Genomic DNA, 23,262 nt, shown 5'->3' on the forward strand with positions numbered 1-23,262 from the left:
TTGGGCAAGCCACTTAACCCCACTTGCCTTGCAAAAACCTTAAAAAAAAAGAGATGATTCCTTATAAATAACCTTGCCCATATCTTAGGACCTATTTAAGGTTCTATTCCTTCTATAACTAAGGCTTAATTAAGTCAAGTGTTACAGACCCTTAGATGAAGAGATATGCAGATCATTGATTTTGTTGGATAGTTGATACATTGAATAGTTATTGCTCTTCTGAGCTTAAAGATTTGGAAAAGGTCAGCTCAGATCAGCAGGATTAATTAAAGAGCTAATGGTATATAGTATAATAATGCTCAGGTAATCTTAAAATATTGGCTTCTGTTTTTCTTATGTTTGTGCAGCTCTATAGCAAACAGCAGGCGGATGGGAGTACAGTAAATATGAACAGGAAAGAAAAACTAAAGCTTGTTCCTGTCTCCTTTCTCTTACCTCCATCTGCCCAAGCCCCAGAATCTTCTAGGATTCCAGAGTGCCCAGAATGAGAATGGCAAAAAAACTTAGTAAACCTCATGAGTTTGGCAGAGAATTCACTTAGTGAGCTAAGCTTGAGATCGGAAACAACTGAACTCTGGTGTAACAGGTTCTTTTCTGCTCATTCACAAATTTATCCAAGTAGAGTGCCATGCTTTTGTTACTAGGGGTGGGATGGGGGTGGGGGGGTGGGAGGGTGGTCTCTTGAGCTTGACTTTTTAAAAATGTCTCCTTGTTCAGGATCTGGATGGAGAAAATGATGGGAATATTGTCCTGTAGTTGGTTACAATGAATAAAATTTGCTTTTGTATTCTAAACTTGGTTTCTTCTGAACTTTTCTAATAGGTTTGGCTTTGAAGCTTTCAGTTAGTTGGAAGCATTCTATATATTAATTTGTTCGGCTGCTTGCACTTAGCCCCTGCCATGTATAGGGCATTGTTTGGCACTATTGATATGAAATGTAACATTTGAAAAGTTTGAGTGACATAGTTTCTGGGTAGCTAATCATTTTATTAATTTACTGGAATTATATTAACAACACAGTGTTTGCTTTCCAAGGACCAGCCTAAAAGCATGAAGAGGCTCATCACCAGCTGACCACAACAATCCATGATGCAAAAGCAAATAGAAAGTAGTCTTCAGTACTCTGTGGTCTCCTTTCTGTTTCTGCAGAGTTGACAGCAGAATGGTAGAAAAGAGAGAAGAAGATGTTAATAATTACAGTTTTTAAACTGCCTCTAGATAGTAACTTAGCTATTTGTACTCTTGTAAAGCTGAACAATCCTTGGCTGTTGACAAATTAGTGAGCATAATCACAACTTCTATCACATCTATTGCAGGGGATGATCAGATAGAAAAATTTGATGAAGAACTCAGGACTTAAAATTAAAGTGGTATATATTTTGATAACTCACTGATTTCAGTGTAGAAGTAGGAGGAAATTAAGATCAGTGAAAAAAAGTGTGTTGGAGACTATGGTTCAAAAGAAAGATATTAACCAAGTTTAGCCTACAATAATTCTTATGTCTCTTTGAAAAAAAGAATTTGAAGGCATTGATTTTGGGGGAATACCTAAGAAATATCACAAAAAATGAAATTAATTAGTTTAATTAATGGGAAATGATTCATTATTGATGTGGATATCATTCCCATATCAACTTTCTAACAAATTGATAGCATGACTGTATACTAAGAAAAAAAAATTAGTGCAAAGTTAGAAGAAAGACTAAAAATGAAAGAAAGATAAGGTTCCGATTAAAATTCGACCCTGACCTCTTTAAACAAATTATTAGCTCAAATAATCCAGAATGGAGAAAAGGACAATGACAGCAATCTTGACAGTTTACTGCAGAAGTTTACCTGATATGGTTTCCCATTTTAGTTATTGACCCACAGGAACTTGAAATCCAATTTAGCAAACTCTTAACTTACTGGTTAAACAGAGAGATACGTTAGCCTTTAGGATACAGATTCATTTATAAATCCTCCAGAAGAGGAGGTTGGAAGATTGAGTAGTGTTACCTAATAAACAAGCAGGAAGCAATGGAAGGGGGAAAACAGTTTAAGGAAAACTTGGCAAGAGACTCAAGTAAGGTCAACACAAGGCTTTTAAGGATGAAATAAAGGAAACAACAAATGGACAAGAGAATGGAAAAGTTCTTCATTAATTTGTCAAACTATTTTGACCATTGAAGGCAATGGAGCCACCACTTTTGACCTCTAACATCACAGTAGCTCTTGTACTTATAGAGGAAGTAGAAATTGTACTGAAGGAAACAAAGATGAGAAAAGCAGTTGGATTAGATTAAGAGGAAATTCATGATGGAGGCATCAGTTTTGAGGGCATTGAAGAATAGATTCTCAAAAATATCTGAAGATGGGGAAGGTATCAAAAGCAAAGAAAAACCTTAGGGGCGGCTAGGTGGCACAGTGGATGAAGCATCAGCCCTGGAGTCAGGAGTACCTGTGTTCAAATCCGATCTCAGACACTTAATAATTACCTAGCTGTGTGGCCTTGGGCAAGCCACCCCATTTGCCTTGCAAAAATCTAAAAAAAAAACAAAAACCCCAAAACCCCAACCTTAGACCTTAATTTATTATTCAAAAAAGGCAATGGGGAAAAAAATTACCTACAGACCCATTATTACTATTTTCCCATCCATATAAAACTTTTATGAATATTATCCATATATTCCTTGAAGGCATTGTTGATAAGTGTTAGAAGAGAATAGGCATATGATTACATCTCTTATAGTCACACAATCGACTAAAAGAGAAACTACAGGATCTCACTGAGCTTATTATTTCTTTAGTATTTTTTAATATTGATTTGACAGTACCAAAAATCTCTTCAGTTTTTTTTTTAGTATGACAAGTTATCTCCCATGAATGTGTCAAAATTATGTATGATTTCTTGAAAGATACAAGGACAAAAACAACATTGTTCTGGGCTCTGATCAATATCAAGCCAGGCATAAAATAGGGCTATATATGCCTTCCAAAGATGTTACCACAATCATGAAAGAGGTACAACACAGAGTCCAAATTGAAGAGGAATTCCTTATTAGTTTGGAAGAATTTCTTTGAATATTCCTGTTTGTATACAACATTGTTCCAATTGTATATATAGCTAGCCCTAGAACGTTGCAAGGTCTCCTAAATGAGATTTAGTTTAGTTTTATTATTTAGGTTTTTTCCCCAAGGTAATGGAGTTAAGTGATTTGTCCAAGATCACACGCGAGTAATTATTAAGTGTCTGAGATCAAATTTGAACTCAGGTCCTCCTGACTCCAGGGCTGGTGCTCTATCCACTGCGCCACCTAGCAGCCCCCTAAATGAGATTTTTTAAAAAAGAAACAAATAAACAAAAACTAGACCTATATATTGTTGTTATGGGGATATCCTCCTGGTAAGGAAATTTTAATTTCCTTGTATTAATGCAGATCAGTAATAACTCTTTAAAGTTTATTAAGTGATTGGGTAGAATGAAGAATGCCAAAGTATGGTATTTATTTGAATAGATAACCTATGTAGTATGATTTTATATATATATATATATATATATATATATATATACTTTGAATAAGTACAGAAAATAGTGATTAGTGATTTGGGACTATAATTGAATAGGAGGACAGTTTTTCTGAATGAAAAGGAACTTTTGTCATCTAAGAGATACTTCCTAGAGTTCACACAGCTACTGGCAAAACTACTGGAACCTTGGTCTCTAGATTGTCTAATGTAAAAAACTTTTTCCCAATAATTTCAGATATTTTCTAGGTTAGACATATTTATTTAAGAAATGAGTTTGAAGGGAAAAATATGATATATCTTAATACTCAGAAGACCATAGCACAATACAAAGTCTTAGGATGAGAGAAACCATTTTGATAGGCTTAGTAAAATGGGTTATCACAAGCAATCTTTGCTCTTTTTTAAATAAACTTCAGTTACTAATTTTATTCTGTACCAGTTGACAAATTCTGTGGCATATATCTGAACTCTTCAAATAAAATTGATTTCCGGAGAAGGCAAACAAACCACATTTGGCAAAAAGTTTACCTACTTGCTTGCACACCCTCTATGTATGTACTCAGTTTAAAACCTTATAGGCTATTAATGAAATCTTGTTTTCAAGTGGTGACAAAAATATCCTGTTTTCTAAATCTAAATTATACTCTTTGGTTTGGGAAACAGAATGCGTATTGCCACAGGCCACAGTCCCTATGTGTGTGCAAAGGAATGATTTTGTGTTTGAAAATTAGGACACCACACACACACACACACACACAAATTTAAGGGCAAGAGTTATGTTTCTTGCCATTATAGGACACTCTTGTGCTCATAGCTACTTATATATTTGTTGAATGAATGAAGTAGAAGTGTAGACAGTTCCCTTTTTTCCTTTGGCAGTTTGTCTTCATACCCAAATAGCAAGAAACTCTAAACTTGTCAACAATACATAATTGAATAGAATTGTGAATTCATTTTCCTTTCCCTCTATCATCCTACTATCATCTCTGTTTAACCCTTTCATCAGCCCTGTCTTTCAATCTGTCCCTTAAAATGACCCTTTAAGTGAATCAGACAGTTAAAATTATCGGTATTGATTTCTGAAGCAATGAATATCTTTGTAATGTCATTTAACCTCTGTGAGGCCTCAAATAAGAAGGACTTTGGAGACATATTAAACTCTACTGACTGACTATGAGGTTCTCTGTTCTGTGATAAACAGCATGGGGTTTTAGATAGGTTTCTGCACATATAGTCAGATAATCTTAGGCTCAAATCTTGCCTTCAGTTCTAATTGCTGTATAGTTTTAAGCAAAACTTCTCTGAGCTTGAGTTTTCTTATCTGTAAAAATAGGGAAGAATAATAACTGTTGTTATTCTCTTATTTTCAGTCATATCCAACTCTTTGTGACCCTATTTGGGGGCTTTTTGGCAAAGATACAGGAGTGGTTTGCCATTTCCTTCTCCATCTTATTTTACAGATGAAATAACTGAGAAAAAAAGGGCTATATGCCCAGGGTTATATAATTAGTGTTTGAAGTTAGATTAAGATGAGTCTGTCTGAGTCCAGGTCTAGTGCTCTATCCACCTTGCCACTAGCTGCCTCTAGTAGGCAGTAAGTAGCCACAGCTACCCCTTAAGAATGTTTATTCTAAGGAGCAGCTAGGTGGCACAGTAGATAGAGCATTGGCCCTGAAGTCAGGAGGACTAGAGTTCAAATATGGTCTCAGACACATTATAATTACCTAGCTGATTGACCCTGGGCAAGTCACTTAACCTCACTGCCTTGCAAAAACCAAAAAGAAAAAGTAAAAAGAATGTGTATTCTAGCATCCATGTGAAGAATACATTAATGGGGAGAAGAATGTGGAAGCAGTTTTATCAAGAAGCTATTTCTGTGGGGAGGCTAGGTGGGGTAGTGGATAAATCACCACCAGCCTTGGAGTCAGGAGTACCTGGGTTCAAATCCGGTCTCAGACACTTAATAATTACCTAGCTGTGTGGCCTTGAGCAAGCCACTTAACCCCATTTGCCTTGCCAAAAACCTAAAAAAATAAAAAAAAGAAGAATCTGTTTCTGGCAGATCCAATGTCTAATTGATAAAAGTTTAAAGGGGATGAACAGAAATAGCCAACCATAAACAGCCACGTTAAAATGTGCTCCAAATCATTAATAATGAGGGAAATGCAAATTATCTCCCACATACAAACTGACAAGGATAATAGAAATTGAAAGTACTTGGGGAAGTCTAGGCAGACAAGAACAGGAATATACTGTTGATGGAATTGTGAAATGATTTAATTATTCTAGATTTTAATTTAAAATTATGTAAGAAAAATTACTAACCTGTCTTCAACCTGGTAATTCTGCTTCTGAACATAGACCCTGAAGAATTCTTCAAAGATAGATACAAAAGTCTAATATATATCAATATTCACAGCTGGAACCATCATTTCATGAAAGACCCAGGCCATCCATGTCCACTTCTTTCGTGACTCTCCAGGCTTTCTCTCTCCTCATCTGCATTCTCCTCACTATCCACCAAGCTCATTTCTCTTCTGGATCTGCTCAGAACTCTGCAAGATAGTCCTCAGTTTAGATGCCCTCAGTTAATTTGCTCTCCCAATCACTGTGCTTTTTTGTCACTATCTCCACTTTCACTCCTATCTCACATGATGAAGTGGCAGGAGGTCCTTCTTACCAAGGTTGGCTTCTCTAACCTGCATAAGTGGCCCCCTTCCATCTGCTGTCCCTGCTGTCATCCCTACTTTCTCAATTCTCTCCCAGAATAGTGACTGCTTCGTTACTGCCTACATAGGTAAGCATTTTCCACCTTCAAAAAACTTCACTCATTCCATCTATCATTATTGTATCCTATCTTTCTTGCCTTTTGAGGCCATCTGCCTGCTTTTTTTTCCTTAAATGTCTACAGTTTGATTTCTAACCCCATTATACCTCTAAAACTGCTGTCTTATGTGTGCCATAATTGCTTAATTGTTAAATCTAGTAACCTTTTCTCAATCTTAATCCTTCTTAATTTTTCTTGAGCCTCTAGCACTGTCATTCAACTTCTTGATTCCCTCTTCTCTCTAGATTTCACCACACTTCCCTCTCTTGGTTTTCCTTTTTACAAATCTGGTTCCTCCTCAGGCTCCTTTGCTATACCATCTAGTCCACAACCATTAACCTTGGATATTCCACAGGATCCTCTTCTCTCCTTGTATATACTATTTCATTGTTGATCTTATCAGCCACCTGGGATTCAATTATCATCTCTGTCTCCCCTGATTTCCAGTTGGGCATTGCCTACTAGACATTCCCTGAATATCTTAAACACATGTCCAAAACTGAACTCATTATCTTTCCTCTCTATACCATTGTCTTTTTTTTTTTTTTTTTTTTTTTTTTTTTTTAGGTTTTTGCAAGGCAAATGGGATTAAGTGGCTTGCTCAAGGCCACACAGCTAGGTAATTATTAAGTGTCTGAGACCCGATTTGAACCCAGGTACTCCTGACTCCAGGGCCGGTGCTTTAACCACCTAGCTGCCCCTACCATTGTCTTTCTACCCACATCCATCAAACTTCCAAACTTCCCTAACGGCACCCTCTTTCTGTCCTTTGATACTGCCCTACAGGACCTTAGCATTTTAGGCCTGAATTATGGAACTGGCCTGTTGGCTCTGCCAACTGCCTCCCTTCTATCAAAGTGATCTTCCTAAAGCCCAGATCTGACCATGTCATTGCTTCTTCACCTCCCTGTTCAGTAAATTCCAATGTCTCCCTTTCACCTCCAGGTTCCCACATAAAATCTTGTTTGATGTTCAGAGCCTTTCATTACCAGGACGTCCCTACACTCCTGCTACCTTCCCAGGCTTCTAACACTGGCCACCTTGGTCTTCCTCACTTCATCTCCTGACTCTAGATTCTAGATATTTTACTAAGGCCATCTCCTTGCCTGGAATTCTCTCCTTATCTCTAACCTCTCAGGTAAAATCCCACCTTCTTACCAGAAGTCTTTCTTGATTGACCTTAATCCTCGGGCTTTCCCTCTGTGAATTCATTCTGATTATCCAGTTAGCTTGTTTGCCTAGTTATCTGCATATTTTCTTCCCCCTGGACTGTGCCTTCCTCTAAGGGCTGTCTTTACCTTGTCTTGCCTATCCAGTGACTTAGTTTATTTCTCACTGCCAACTTTGTCCATGGCCCCTTAATCCTACATTTTCCAGGTTCCCTTAATGTGTTATCTTCTTTAGAATCTAAGCCCTTTGAGGGAAAGGACTTATTTTTGCTTAGATTTGTGTTCCCAGAACTTAGAGTATCTGGAACATACTAAAGACTTAAAAAATGTTCTGATATCAACTTAGCATATAAATTGATAGAACAGGTGGGAGAAGAAAGTGAGGACCTAGAACAGAGGGGCCAGATTGAAGGAATAGTCAAGGGTTCAGTGTCAGTGTGACAAGAGGTTTCCAAGGATCTCTGCTGTGGGCTTGTGCTCCTAGACATTTTTATCAATAACTTGCTTAAATGAAGAGATGGCATGCTCATATATGTAGATGACCCAAATCCAGGAGGGACAGCAACATTGAAAGACAAGAATCAGGATCCAAAAGAATCTTGACAGACAGTCACTAAACTGAATAATGTATGTATTAAGATAAAGTTGAAAAGGGATAAATGTGAAGTTTTTAAGTACAAAAAAATTGACTTCATGAATACAAGATGGGGCAGGTATGTTTAGACAGCAGCTGTTTTGAAAAAGATCTGGGGGTTTTAAAGGACTATAAACTTACTGAGTCAGTAGTTTGATGTGGGAGACCAAGTAAAAACTAAAACCAAAACTGTAATGTCTACATAAGAGTTGTTCACAGGATCACAGATACAGAGCTAGAGGGACCATCTAATTCAGTCTCTTCAATTGAGGAAACTGAGGCCAACAACAGGTCAAGTGACATTTGAACTAAACTCTCCTAACACCAAATTCAGTAATTTTAAACTCTTTCTTTGATTTCCCTCCAGATATTTGAAATTACTGACATAGTCTTCTTATAGGTTCCCATGCCTAGTCTCTTGTCTCATGCGCATCCTTCACAAAGCTATCAAACTGAAATTCCTAAAGCAAAACTTCAACCATAGATTACTGCCTTGCTCACAAAGATCCCCTGGCTTCCTGTTCTCTATGAAAAAAAATATAAACTATGTTTGTCTTTTAAAGCCTTTCCCTGTCACCCCACCCTTCTCTTCCAGGCTTACTGCATATCATGTGGACATCTCCATGTGACCAGTGTTCTAGCCAAACTGACCTACTCACTCTTCCCTGTGCACTGTATTCTGTGTACTGTTTCCCATCTCCAGGCCTTTGCATAGACACGCCTGTGCTGGGAAGCACTCCTTTCTGACTTGTGCCCTTAGAGTTCTTAGCCTACACTGACATTTAGATCAAGTGCCACCTACTCTGTGGAATCTGTTCTCTTTCCCCTTATTATTAGGATCTTATCCCCACCCCCAAGTGACTTTGTATGTACTATGAATATATTCTATTTAAATATCTTTGTTCACAGTTTCCAGGTACTGTTTTGGTTTTTATCTTTATTTCCCTAGCATTTAACATTTTGTCTGGCACATAATAACAGTTCCTTGATAAATGCTTGTTGAATTAATTAATTATTGCCTTTTTAGACATACCTAATAATCCCCAGTATCAAGATGTTATCTATTGTCTCCAATTCTCTCAACTTGATAAAGCTTAGCACTGGGATCATAAAACTTCTGGGTTGGAAAGGACCCTAGAGGCAATTTGGTTTAACCCCCACAACTCCAGCTCAAAGCAGCTACCATCAAAAACATACTAGATTAAATATAAACTTGTGATCATTATTGTCAGACCACTTCTACTGTATACCAGATGTTTCTAACATCTGCTGCCATACCACAGCCCACACCTGTTCCAGCCAAGTTGACATTCCAAAACTGATTCACATTTGTAAAACACACTAAACTTAATTCTATGCTTTTAAAAAGGGCATATCAGAAGTTCATCATGTATAGTTTCTTTGATTCTTCTTTGTTTTGCATCCAATTCCATCTGTACTATTGTTCCTCTTCACTTTTTCCTCAAACTAGGGTTAAAAGGAACCTAATCACTATTTACAAATGAACAAGTTTCTCCATACTGTTGGGTCAATTGAGATTGTAGGATAATAAATTAATAAACAAATATTTATTAAACATCTCATGTGCCATGGACTGTGCCAGGAGGTGCTTAAAAAGTACTAAAGACAATCAGTCATGAAACTCAGAAAAGTTCAGGCATGCAAAATGATTTGTAAATCTATTTAAATGTCAGCTAGGAATGATATGATTCAGATTATGAGCATCAGAAGAGAATCTATTGGCTATCAAAATGTTGACTGATAATTACTTTCTAGTGTGGTTGTTGATTAATAATATTAGTAATAATATGTGTAATAGCTCACATTTATATGATTCTTTAGGGTTTGCAAAGGGCAAATTAACATATAGTATCTCATTTTATCTCACAACAATGCTATGAAGTCCATTTTACAAATGAGTAAACTGAAATTGAGGTTAAATGACTTGTTGAGAGTCATACAGTTTTAGCAAGTATTAAGCAGCAAGGTTTGATCCCTGTAGCCAAGTTTACAATGAGCCAGGCTTATTGGTTACATATCACCCCTGGATATGTACCTCAAGATAGAGGAAGCCTTGGGGGGTGGGGTGGGGGGAAGAAGAAGGGTGGTGCTTCCAAACATAATAAGGAATAGTTAGCTTGTGATTTCATTTTTCTCACAAATCTGGTACTGATAGATCTCTTAGAAATGTGGGAGAGACTTGATAAAAGTTCTTTTTTTGAGGACTGTATTTAACAATGGATATTCGTAATTGCATTAGAGATATTTTGGAGGATATTATTGCCAGACATTTTGATGCCCTTTTAGTGATCTTGAAGTAGAAATAAGGCTACTAGATTAGGTCACCCATGTTTTATGTTGCCCTTATTTCTTTCTCTCTTGTCTGCTGCAATTGGTTCTTCTTTCATTACTCTCCTTTTTTGTTCTCTCTCTAGGGGAAACAGTAGCACTTGATGTATCTGCAGTTTGGTAAGGATTGCTGATTAAATGTAGTTGTAGTCATTAACTTCTTAATTATTAGTGCTCTTTAACAAGTACCACATTTTTCATTCATTGGGATTGACTTAATATTAAAGAAAAGTTTTCCTAACATACCCAAGTTTCCTTCTATATTGTAATTATAAATTCAATCAAGTCAGTCTCTCTAAGCCTCAGTTACTTCTGCAAAATGGGATAATGATGCCTGTAATGCCCACCTTAGAGAATTTTTATAAGTATCAAACAAGGTAACATAGGTTAAGTACTTTGCTAATCTTGAAATTTTGCTTAAATGTCAGCTATAATTATAATCAAACAATTCTCCTTCGAGCACTATTTCAGACATTCTAGTCAGTAAACAATAGTTCCTGAAGGCCTGCTGTGTGAAGAACCTTGGGGGCAGGGGATAGCAAAGGTTTGTGGCATTTCCTAGGACTTATAGTGGTAGCACCAGGTCCTCAAGGAAGATGAGTTTGTTATTTCTAGTGTGACTTAAGTTACTATCAATATACCCTAGGCCTCTATCCAGAGAAACCTAGTTTATGTATAGGTGGTCTTAATTGAATATTGCTTCAAAGTGATTGAGTAAAAGAACAAATATTTACTGATCTTCATGTACAAAACTGAAATTAGAGTTTGATTTCTTAAGTTCTCTGCCTCTTTTTGTGACCAAAGGATTGTTTAGCTTGTTTTTTAATTTTTCACTCCACCATGTTGAGGAATGAAGGTTACTTTTCTACTCCTTAAGGTAGTTCAAAACCTTTTTATATTTGGAGGAATCTATTCCGGACATGTTTTGCTCTCAGCAGCTTGACATTAATTTCAAGCTTTCTTCCAGTTGAATGAGAGAGAAGAGGTTGAAAAAAGTGACCAAAGGAGAGATGGTTGGAAAAATTCCTTCGGAAGCAGGTTGTAAGAATGACATCACAGAACGAATTTCTTGAGCTGAATTTACCTACAATTAAGCTGAAAAAAAAAAACCTAGAGTAGGTGTTTTAATAGTAAGCAGCTAAACTTAACTATTAGGAGTTTCTGAACCCAAGTTAAGATTCAGGATGAGTTACTAAGGTCAGCTTTCTAGCCAAGCTCCGTTTTTTTTTTTTTTTTAAGCTTTAAATAATAGGATGAAGATTTGGCTGAGCTCAGAAGCAGAATGGTGTAGCAGATATCATGCTAGCCTAGGAATCAGGAAGACCTGGCTTCAAACCCCTCCTTTTTGTTCAGAGGGAAGCAAGTTGCATAATCTTCTCGGTGTTTATATTTGATACTGGACATTTGCAGGTCATTCAGCAGTTAACAAAAGAAAATTTTCTTAGTCATAGCAGGGGAAAAATCAGTTCAATTAAATAATGATTGGCCTCTACTGTTAACAAGCTTGATATGGAAGAGCCAGGCAAAGTGACAAGAGGAGAGGAGAGTGGTTCAGATCAGTGGGGAACGAAGAAAGATCGGTGTCACAGAACCCTTAAGAGAAGAAAGGAGCAGGTAATCCACAGTGCCAGAGACCATTGAGATCAAGAAAGACCAGTGGATGGACAACTAGGAGGTCATGTTTAGAGAAAACAATTTCTCTTGAAGATGAGATCATAAGCTAGGTGGTAGAATGTCCAGAGAGAATATTCCTATTTATTATGACTCTGGTATCTGGTAAGATGCTGAGTGCCTTCTGGACCATCAAAAGAATATTACATTTCCTTGTGCAGTTCACAATAAGACTTTTAGTGTAATATTTTGAAACTTTCCATTTGTACCTTTATATAGTAATTTTTTTTTTTTTAGGTTTTTACAGGGCAAAACGGGGTTAAGTGATTTGCCCAAGGCCACACAGCTAGGTAATTATTGTCTGAGGCTGGATGTGAACTCAGGTACTCCTGACTCCAGGGCTGGTGCTCTATCCACTCACTGCTTGACTTAGCCACCCCTAATTCTCTTTCTTCACTTGCTAATGCCATTTAATTCTATAATTTTAGCTACTTTCTCCATACAAATGGTTTCCAAGCTTTATCTCTAATCTTTACTTGTTTCTGAGCTTTAAGACCCAACGGATCTTAAGGGGCAGCAGCTAGGTGGCACAGTGGATAGAGCACCAGCCCTGGAGTCAGGAGGACCTGAGTTTAAATTCAGCCTCAGACACTTAATATACTTACTTAGCTGTCTGACCTTGGGCAAGTCACTTAACCCCATTGCCTTCCAAAAAAAAAAGCAAAAAGCAAAAAAAAAAGACCACATCTTAATGCTATAGAAATAATTTTCAGTTAGTTCTTGGAGTTCTCCCTTCCTGTCCTCCCTCCAAGATTAATCTTCCTGTGTAAAGATGTTATCAAGTCATCATTGCTTAAAATTTTGTAGTACCTCCTTGTTGCCTTTACAGTCCTAACCCTGGCATTCAAAACCTTCCATCCCCATCTACATACAGGATACCTCATCCAGCCATAGCATTCTTCCCACTAGTCTCCTCTTCATGGCCTGCTCTGCCCTACCTTTGGGTCTCCATGTTTTTCCTGTCACAATGCCTGACCCTACTCTATTTTTTTCTCTCCATCTTTCCAATCCTTTAAGGACAAACAAAAGCCTTTTCCTGATCCCCAACCACCACCTGTCCAGGGGAGGTTGGTTTTAAGACCAGCTTTTGTCAAACTATCTGCTAGCACTTCTGGTGTGCCAGTCAGTTTGTGGAGACCAAAGAAAACTCTCTGCCCTCCAGCCTGCCAAGCTCATAGGAAGGGTCTTGTTCCCCTTATTAGGAATTCCAACAAGCTCTGTACTTGTCACAGTGAAGGTTCAGAATCCCAACATACAGTATTAACAGTACCTGATGTTAAGAGTCTAGTGTGAATGAAATTTTTGATAGCACATTTTTAGTGATCTATATAAGTTCCTATATATAAGTACAAGAAAAATTCAAGCCTATAAAATAAGTCATTAATAGCACTAGTGATAGACCAGGGAAGGCTATTTACAGAGCTTTGTGTATTGAGTCAGTGATGAAAACATCCCTATATATGCTTTGGTGTACTGTTAGGCCTTTTTGGTTCCTAGCAGTCATGGAATTGCCCGACAGTGCTTTTCTATTTTGTGTGTGGGCAAACGGCAGGGAGTTTTGTAGGAGGAAACTGTGGTTATTCTTCTTCCTGTTCTTTTACATGTTTTTGTCTGAGGGAAGATTAAAATCTAGCCATATTTTTTAAAGAAGTTCAGACTCGAGAATAGAGACAAACGCATAGTAACCTGTTGGTAGAGGGGAAGAACAGGACTTTTTCCAAAGAAGATATTCTTCGATCAGACTTTTTAGAGAGCCAATGGGAAGTGAGGTAGGTGCAAACCACTGACATTCAATGGCTTTTCAAAGTGTTTGGTTCTAGAAGATTGCTTTTATATTCTTTAACTGAAAAATCAATATTTAAATTGCAGTGACCTGAGTTGTCATAGCTTATATTGGTCAAGTTGGGCGAATCTCATAGTCTCCATTGCTTTGAGAAGTTTTGAGGAGAGTATTAACAGAATCTGCTAAGTTTTCTGTTCTAAACCATTAATGTTTTTCTATAATGAAAGTAATGTACATGTTGCTTCCAGGGTATTGGACAGGTAATTCTTTTGTGATATTATTATGGGTTTACCAATAGGATAATGGTTTTTAAAGTTTACTCAGCTTTCTTAGGAATGGTGTGGCACAGTTGATGGGTAGAGAGCTAATATCTGCTCAGTTTTATGATAAGAAATTATTGAGGCAAAACTTTCTGAGTTCCAAAAATTTCACTGTTTTTCATTAAACTAACCATATTCTGTGTCATGTATGATTTCTCAGGTGACTACAGGAAATTTATGTGTATTATAAATTCTTGAGTTTTGGTTATTTTGAAGCTATTATTAAAATCTTTTATAACAGCTTCAATTAACGTGGGCAGTATTTCTTTCCATATAGAAAATGGCACTTAGTAAACATGGTTGGATGGAGTATAACCCATCCTGTGTTAATATTTTGAACTAGTTAAATCACCATTGTGGCACAGTATGCCATCCAGAAACAACCAAATTAAAATGTAATTAAAAATCCTATAATTTTAGGACTCATAACTTGTCATGAAAGCCTATTAGAATGAAGAAGTGTGATGTAATATTAAGTTGAAACATTAGAATGGTGCTGCTTGTGGAATCTCAAAGGAGGAGAGTTAGAGGTAAAGAATTTTTTAGTGTGTCTGGCATGGCATACAGGAAAAATCATCTTTTCCCAAAAAACACCACATTTATGTACTGTGAGAGTGTGTAAATATGTATGTGTGTGTGTGTGTGTGTGTGTGTGTGTGTATTTAATGGAAAAGAGTAGCACCATAGTATATTGTAACTAGGCAAAAATCTCTCAAAGTCAAGACATTTAACTACTTTTGCTTTAAAATTCCATATAACAAAGCAACATTTTGATGATTAGGTTTGGTGCCTAATATTAAGTAAGAGAATTAAAGTCCTGGATTGTTAGAATTTAAAGGAACTCTCCAAATGAGTAAATCATTTACTCATTACTTTATTCATTTTACATTTGAGGGAACAGAGGCCCATTTACTGGTTGCTTGATTTAATTTATCTCATTTTCAGATACTAGCTTTGGCCAGTATACGTGGTATGTTTGAATTTTTCTAATAGGTATATTGTAAATCCAACAAGATTTAAAAAACATTGTTATCCGGGGCGGCTAGGTGGCGTAGTGGATAAAACACGGGCCTTGGAGTCATGAGTACCTGGGTTCAAATCCGACCTCATACACTTGATAATTACCTAGCTGTGTGGCCTTGGGCAAGCCACTTAACCCTGTTTTCCTTGCAAAAACCTATATATATAGTTATCTTTTATTTTTACATCTCCTTCATTTTCCTATATATCCTTTTTCTGTCCCTCTTTTTAAAAGTTACCTCTTATGACTAGTAATATGAAAAAAGGAGAAAATAATTCAACAAAAGTAATCAGCACATCCAACAAGTCTAAGATTTTTATGCAGCGTCCCTCATTCATTGTCTTTGACCTTTGTAAAGAAAGGAAGAAGGTGTAGTCTCCTACTTCTTCTTTGAGGTCAAGTGTAGTTATTATAATTTCATATCGTTCACTTTTTAATATTTTTTTTCAGTAAACATTTGTCAAGAAGACCTAAGTACAAAATTGGCCAGACCTTGTGTAGACTACTTAACCTTTGTCTGCCTCGGGTCAGCTGTAAATTGGAAATGCTAACAGTGCCCACCTTCCAGGGCCAGTTCCAGTGAGATCCTGTTTGTAAAATACTTCACTAGGGCCTTGCTCACAGTATACACTTTTTATATGGAGTTCCTAATCAGCATCAGCATCATTTTGCATATACTTGTGGAAGGCACTCTTTAAAAAAAATACAAACAAAACAGCCTCTAGAAGGTCACATTTCACAGTGGAAAATGCAGCCTGTTCATCACAAAGTATAATGTAAGGAAAACTGAAGAAGGAGAAGATGCCCCAAACCCCCCCCTCCCAGCACATCAAGGAGTGCTGGGGGGGGTAGGGTGGGGGTTGGGTGGACCCAAGCTGAATCTGGAAAGAGACACAAAACTTTCAGTCTGTGAAGACTGAGCTGGCGAGTAGTTGGCAGTAGTTGGACAGATTTGTTGAATGAGTGAGGGAGTGGAATCCAGCAAGTATAGTAGTCTGTGACATCTGTGATGGAGCAGTTGCAGAAGCAAAGTTTTGAGTTCAAGGGATCACTCAGAACAGTTTAGCCCAAACATAGAGTGGTCAGTGGCTATGGAGCAATAGGAAATAGGTATTAGAAGGTTGACAGGAACTAAATTGTGGAGGATCTTATTTATAAGGTCAAGGAAATTAATAATTTGCATTTATCCTGTTGACAGTTGAAAAGCCATAAAAGTTTTTTGAGCAGGGGAGTGATATGATCAGACCTAAGCCTTATTTTGGGGGCAGCCAAGGGGTGCAGTGGATAAAGTATATGCCTTGGAGGAGGAAGAACTGGGGTCAAAGGTAGCCTTCTAGCTGTGTGCCCCTGGGCAGTCACTTAACCTGGATTGCCACCCTCCCTCCCAACCCCCCTTCCCAAAAGGGAAGTTTATTTTGATAGCTTTTTGGAGGATGGATTGGGAAGTGTAGAGGCTGGAAGCAGGGAAAGCTTTATGAGTAGTAAAAGTAAAATGAGATTGATGATCTATACCAGGGCAGCCACTGTGTGAGGGAAGAGAAGGGTGTAGATAAGATAAATGTTGTGGAGGTAACATTAACAAGACTTAGTAACCAGTTGGATAATGGGTAGAGGGGAAGAAGGAAGAGAGCAGATAACTGAGGTGACAGACCTTAGTTAGGAGTGTTTTTTTCGTGAGGGGGAGGAGGGGGGAAGACAATATTTACCAAAAATTGTACACTCACTGAGTTCAAAATGCCTTTGGCACATCCAGGAATACGTATACAGCAGGCAGTTGAAATGTTTGGTTGACTCCAATTCAAGTGAAATTAGAGAGGGATATGTGTCTACATCTGAGAGTCATTTATGTAGAGATAAAACTTGTACCCTTGGAAGCAAATGAGACCACTTTGAGAAGATGGCTTTGTTCAGAGCCTGGGGAAGTGCCTAGGGGCAGGGAGTCAGATGGATGACTGAAAAAGGAGGGGTCAAGCTAGGAGGAGGAAAATTCAGAGGAGAGCATCTTCAGGATGAAAAATGGTTCAGCTACAACCAAAGGGTAACAAAAATGTTCATACCCTTTGATCCAGCAATACCACTACTGGGTCTATACCCTGAAGAGATGATGAAAAAGAAAGGGTAAAAACATCACTTGTACAAAAAATATTCATAGCAGCCCTGTTTGTGGCAGCAAAGAATTGGGGAATGACTTAGCAAACTGGAGTATATGTATGTCATGGAACACTATTGTTCTATTAGAAACAAGGAGGAATGGGAATTCAGGGAAGCCTGGAGGGATTTGCATGAACTGATGCTGAGAGAGATGAGCAGAACCAGAAAAACACTGTATACTCTTAACAGCAACATGGGAGTGATGATCAACCTTGATGGACTCACTCATTCCATCAGTGCAACAACCAGGGACAATTTTGGGCTGTCTGCAATGGAGAATACCATGTGTAGCCAGATAAAGAACCATGGAGTTTGAACAAAGTCCAAGGACTATTTCCTTTCATTTAGAAAAAAAAATATCTTATTGTCTGATCCTATTATCTCTTTTACTTTATTTTTACTTTATGTTTCTTCCTTAAGGATATGATTTCTCTCTCATCACACTCAATTTGGATCAATGTATATATACCATGGAAACAATGTAAAGATTGACCAATTACTTTCTGTGGGGTGTAGGGGGAGGGAAGTTAGATTAGGGGAAAAATTGTAAAACTCAAAATAAATAATCTTTAATTAAAAAAAAGAAAAATGGTTCAGAAACTTCAAAGAGAAAAGTCCATCAGCTTGAGCAGGTGAAAAGAACATTGGTAACTTTAGAACTGGTTCAGTTCAATGGTAGAGTTAGAAGCCAGAAAACAAGATTTTAAAATGAGTGACTGGGGGGGGCAGAGCCAAGATGTCCACAAGAAGGGATCCAGTCTTAGGCGCTCACTGATAAAATGTGAAACTAAGGACTCTAAACTTTGGAGAAACAGAACCCACAAAGGGACCCAGTGAGGCAGTTCTCCTACTCAAGGTAACCTGGAAAAGAGCAGAAAGGCTCTGCTCCCGGGGTCGGAGGGGCAGCCTGCCAGAGGGGTAGCCCACCAGAGCCAAAGAACTTCAGCCTCCCGGAGGCAGCCCCAGGGCGCTGGGAGCCGAGGCTCACAGGAGCAGGGGAGTCTCCTGAGCTGCACCCCAGGGAGCACTGGGCACAAAGGGGGGGGTGCAGCGGGGGACTTCTGCCAGAGCCCAGCCCTCAGGGCACACAGCCAGCAGCCTGGTCTTTCAGCAGCCTAGGCCCCGAAACAGAAGCAGGTGGAGCCGGTAAGGTGGAGCCCCCGGGGCATGAGTCCATTGAGCTGAGGGAGGGGAGTGAAGAGACTGCAGAGCTCTGTCCTCTGCCCCTGGAACAGGACTCTGGGGTTCTGACCACATTCAGATCCTGATCGCAGTCTAGGCCCCCCCATAGAACAACAGGGCCCCCCTCACCTCAGCCCCGTGGCAGAGGGGGAGAGGGGGTCACTTATGGTCATTCACAGACTAAGAGGGAGGACAGAGCCTCACACACTGAGACCCTTGTGGGAGTGTCCCAAAAGCTCAGGAAGCACCCCAAAACTAGGCCCAGGCTGGGAAAATGAGCAAGCAGAGAAATAAGAGGAAGACCATTGAGAAATATTTTGCTCATTAGCCCAAGAAGGATCAAAATACTCAGTCTGAAGATGAGGAAGCACAAGCCCCTGCATCTAAAGACTCCAAGCAAAACAGAAATTGGGCTCAGGTTATGACAGAACTCAAAAAAGACTTTGAAAATCAAATGAAGGAGTTGGAAGAAAAACTGGGAAAAGAAAGGAGAGAGATGCAGGAAAAACATGAAAATGAAGTCAGCAGCTTAGTCAAGGAAATCCAAAAAAATGCTGAAGAAAATAGCATGCTAAAAACCAGCTTAGGTCAAATGGATAAAACAGTTCAAAAAGTTATTGAGGAGAAGAATGCCTTAAAAAGCAAAATTGGCCAGATGGAAAAAGAGATAAGAAAACTCTCTGAGGAGAACAAATCTTTCAGATAAAAAATAGAATTCAGGGAGATTGATGAATTTACCAGAAATCAGGAATCAATACTTCAAAACAAAAAAAAATGAAAAATTAGAAGAAAATGTGAAATATCTCATTGAAAAAACAACTGATATGGAAAACAGACTTAGGAAAGATAATTTAAAAATTATTGGAATACCTGAAAGTCATGATCAGGAAAAGAGCCTTGACATCATTTTCAAAGAATTACTACAGGAAAATTGCCCTGATATTCTAGAAGCAGAGGGCAAAATAGAAATGGAGAGAATCCACCGATCCCCCCGAGAAAGAGATCCCAAAAAACCAACCCCTAGGAATATTATAGCCAAGTTCCAGAACTCCCAAGTCAAAGAGAAAATGTTACAAGCAGCCAGGACACAGTTCAGATATCATGGAGCTGCAGTCAGGATCACACGGGACTTAGCAGCAGCTACATTGGAAGCTCGTAGGGCTTGGAATATAATATACTGGAAGGCAAAAGAGCTTAGAATGCAGCCAAGAATGAACTACCCAGCAAGGCTGAATGTCCTCTTCCAGGGAAAAAGATGGACTTTCAATGAACCAGGGGAATTTCAAATGTTCCTGTTGGAATGGCCAGAGCTGAACAGAAGGTTTGATCTTCAGATACAGGACTCAGGTGAAGCATGGAGATTGGAGGGGGGGGGGGGAATATGAGGGACTTGATGATGAACTGCATGTATTACTGCATAGAAAAATGACACTGATAATACTCATATGAACCTTCTCAGTTAATAGAGCAGGTAGAGTGAGCTTTTATAGTTGAAGCACAGAAGAAAGCTGAATTCAAAGATAAAATATAGTGTAAAAATGGAGTTAATAGAAAAAAGGGAAATGTAATGGGAGAAAGAAAAAGGAGAGGGGGAATAGGTCAAGATATTTCATATAATAAGATTTTTTTTATTATTACAATGAGCTATTGCAGTGATATGGAATGGGGAGGCAAGGGGGAATGAGGGAACCTTTGCTCTCATCAGAGGTGGCTGGGAGAAGAAACAGTATATATACTCAATGGGGAATAGGCATCTTGAAGTAAGAAGGAGTGGGGGACAGGGGGATGGGGTGGGGATGTGAATAAAGGAGGAGAGGATGGACCATGGGGGGAGAGTGGTCAGATATTAACACATTTTCTTTTTTACTTCTTGCAAGGGGCTGGGACTGGAAGGCCTGTACAGGACCATAGGGCCAGGTGGATTCTGGGCCTATGGGGTAGTATGGGGGCTCAGGGCTTCTTGGCCCCAGGACCAGGGATCTGTCTGCTGCGCCACTCAGCGACCCTACAGCAGAGTCAGAGTGAAAGGAGAGAGAAAATATAGTACATGGTAGTGGAGAAATATGAAAGGAGGGAGTTGCGATCAGCAATGGCAACGTTGGAAAAATATGGAAGTAACTTTAGTGATGGACTTACCATAAAGAATGAGATCCACCCATGACAGAGTTGTTGCTGTTTGAACAAAGACTGAAGCACATTTAGTATTATTATTATTATTATTTGGGGGGGGGGTGCAGGGCAAATGGGGCTGGATGGCCTGCCTGGGGCCACATAGCAGGGTAATCTTTGGGTGTCTGAGGCCGGATTTGGACCCGAGTCCTCCTGACTCAAGGGCCAATGCTCTGTCTGCCACCCAGCCACCCTTACTATTATTACTATTTTTATTTTGGGTCTTTTTTTTTTTCTTCTTTTAGGTTTTTGCAGGGCAGTGGGGATCGGGTGGCTTGCAATTAATTCCAATTCTACGTAAACTATTTTTTTCTTTTGTTAAAGATTTTATTTGAGTTTACAATTTTTCCCCCATCTTACTTCCCTCCTCCACCCGCACCCCCCACAGAAAGCAATTTGTCAGTCTTTACTTTGTTTCCATGTTGTACATGATCCAAATTGAGTGTGATGAGAGAGACATCATATCCTTAAGGAAGAAACAAAAAATATAAGAGATAACAAGATCAGACAAAATCTGTTTTTTTCCCTAAATTAGAGTGACTGGTCCTTGAACTTTGTTCAAACTCCACAGTTCTTTCTCTGGATACAGATAGTATTCTCCATTGCAGACAGCCCGAAATTGTCCCTGGTTGTTGCACTGATGGAATGAGCAAGTCCATCAAGGTTGAACATCACTCCCATGTTGCTGTTAGGGTGTACAATGTTTTTCTGGTTCTGCTCATCTCACTCAGCATCAGTTTATGCAAATCCCTCCAGGCTTCTCTGAAATCCCATCCCTTCCGGTTTCTAATAGAACGATAGTGTTCCATGACATACATATGCCACAGTTTGCTAAGCCATTCCCCAATTGAAGGACATTTACTTGATTTCCAATTCTTTGCCACCAAAAATAGGGCCGCTATGAATATTTTTGTACAAGTGATGTTTTTACCCTTTTTCATCATCTCTTCAAGGTATAGACCCAGTAGTGGTATTACTGGATCAAAGGGTATGCTCATTTTTGGTGCCCTTTGGGCATAGTTCCAATTTCTCTTCAGAAAGGTTGGATGAGTTCTCAGTTCCACCAACAGTGTAATAGTGTCTCAGATTTCCCACAACCCTTCCAACAATGATCATTATCCTTTCTGGTCATATTGAGTAGTCTGAGAGGTATGAGGTGGTACCTCAGAGGTGCTTTAATTTGCATTTCTCTAACAAGTAATAATTTAGAGCAATTTTTCATATGGCTATGGATTGCTTTGATCTCCTCATCTGTAAATTGCCTTTGCATATCCTCTGACCATTTGTCAATTGGGGAATGGCTTTTTAAAAAAAATTGACTCAGTTCTCTGTATATTTTTAGAAATGAGTCCTTTGTCGGAAATACTAGTTAATACAGTACTTTGTGTTTTAAGGCCTTATGAATGTTAGAAAGACTCTTCTACTTCTTTTAAGCTACCCTGGCCTATTTCTGTACCCATGTACAAGTTGTATTTCTATTATCATCAACAAAAATTTTTTAAAATTTATTTTTCAGTTTTATTGGTGGTTTCTGTTTTCATAAGTTATTTCATCTTACTCTATCCTAGCAAAGAGTAGCATTTTAAAGGAAACCTACTGACAGCATATTTACTGCATTCTATATTCATAGTCCAGTTTCTTCATTGAGAATGTTTCTCATTTCTACAGAACTGAGAGTGCTTATTTCATCAGAATTTGAATTCAGGGAGTGTTGGAGCTAGCTTGTACCAGCTCAGAAGAGCTGATTGTTAAATTTTCATTACGATCTTTTACCTGTGGGGAAATTGACAAATGATATTTAAACCAGCCTTGAATTACTGTTTTCTTAATTGTCTAGACAGTGGTGTCAAACTCAAATAGAAACAGGATTCCTTCAGGCCACATTTTGTTAGAAAACCTCAAGTTAATATTATCTGTGTTGAATTACATTTTTATTTATTTTGTTAAACAATTCTTAATTATAAATTGTAATTTAATGGACAGAGTTTAACACCTCTGTTCTAAACCTAAGAAAGTGATAAGGAAAGTGTCAAAGTATTATTTGGTTGTTAAACATTTACTAGCAGATCATTGATTTGGCTGTTGTTAACAAACAATATTGTAGTCATTGTGTATATTCTTTTAGTTAAGCTTTCTTCATTCATCATCACTTTATTTTAAGTCTTTTCATGTTTGTCTGACATTGTAATTATTGATTGTCAGCACAGTATTTTTCCATTATACTCATATACCTCAGTTAATTCAGTCACTTCCTTATTGATACATGCTCATTTGGCTTCCTAGTTCTTGCCCACCACAAAGAGCATTAGTATGGATATTTCATTATGTATGGATCTTCTATATCACTAATTTTCTTGCCCATTTATTCCTTGGTTTCTGGAGAGATCTTACATTTAGAATACTAATAGCCAAGTTAAAGTTTAATAACTGTAATTCTTAGTTGTCTAATGGAGAGATCCATCAGCCTTGAAGCCAT

At 38.3% G+C, this 23,262-nt stretch overlaps 1 protein-coding gene across 2 annotated transcripts in view; it reads left to right on the forward strand.

Annotated features, from left to right (window-relative positions):
- CCM2 (CCM2 scaffold protein) overlaps nt 1–23,262 on the forward strand; it is a 112,346-nt gene that overhangs the window by 42,128 nt on the left and 46,956 nt on the right. Inside the window, exon 1 of one of the 2 annotated variants that reach the window (XM_074198220.1) lies at nt 7,020–13,929. The exons of the other annotated variant lie outside the window; for it this stretch is intronic. Coding sequence (XP_074054321.1) covers nt 13,918–13,929 — 12 coding nt within the window. The 5' untranslated portion in view covers nt 7,020–13,917. Of the gene's footprint in view, nt 1–7,019; nt 13,930–23,262 lie in introns of those variants that run through there. 2 annotated transcript variants of the gene reach the window in all.

The sequence above is a fragment of the Macrotis lagotis genome, chromosome 8 (genome assembly GCF_037893015.1).
Source record: "Macrotis lagotis isolate mMagLag1 chromosome 8, bilby.v1.9.chrom.fasta, whole genome shotgun sequence".
In the NCBI taxonomy this organism is placed as follows: Eukaryota; Metazoa; Chordata; class Mammalia; order Peramelemorphia; family Peramelidae; genus Macrotis; species Macrotis lagotis.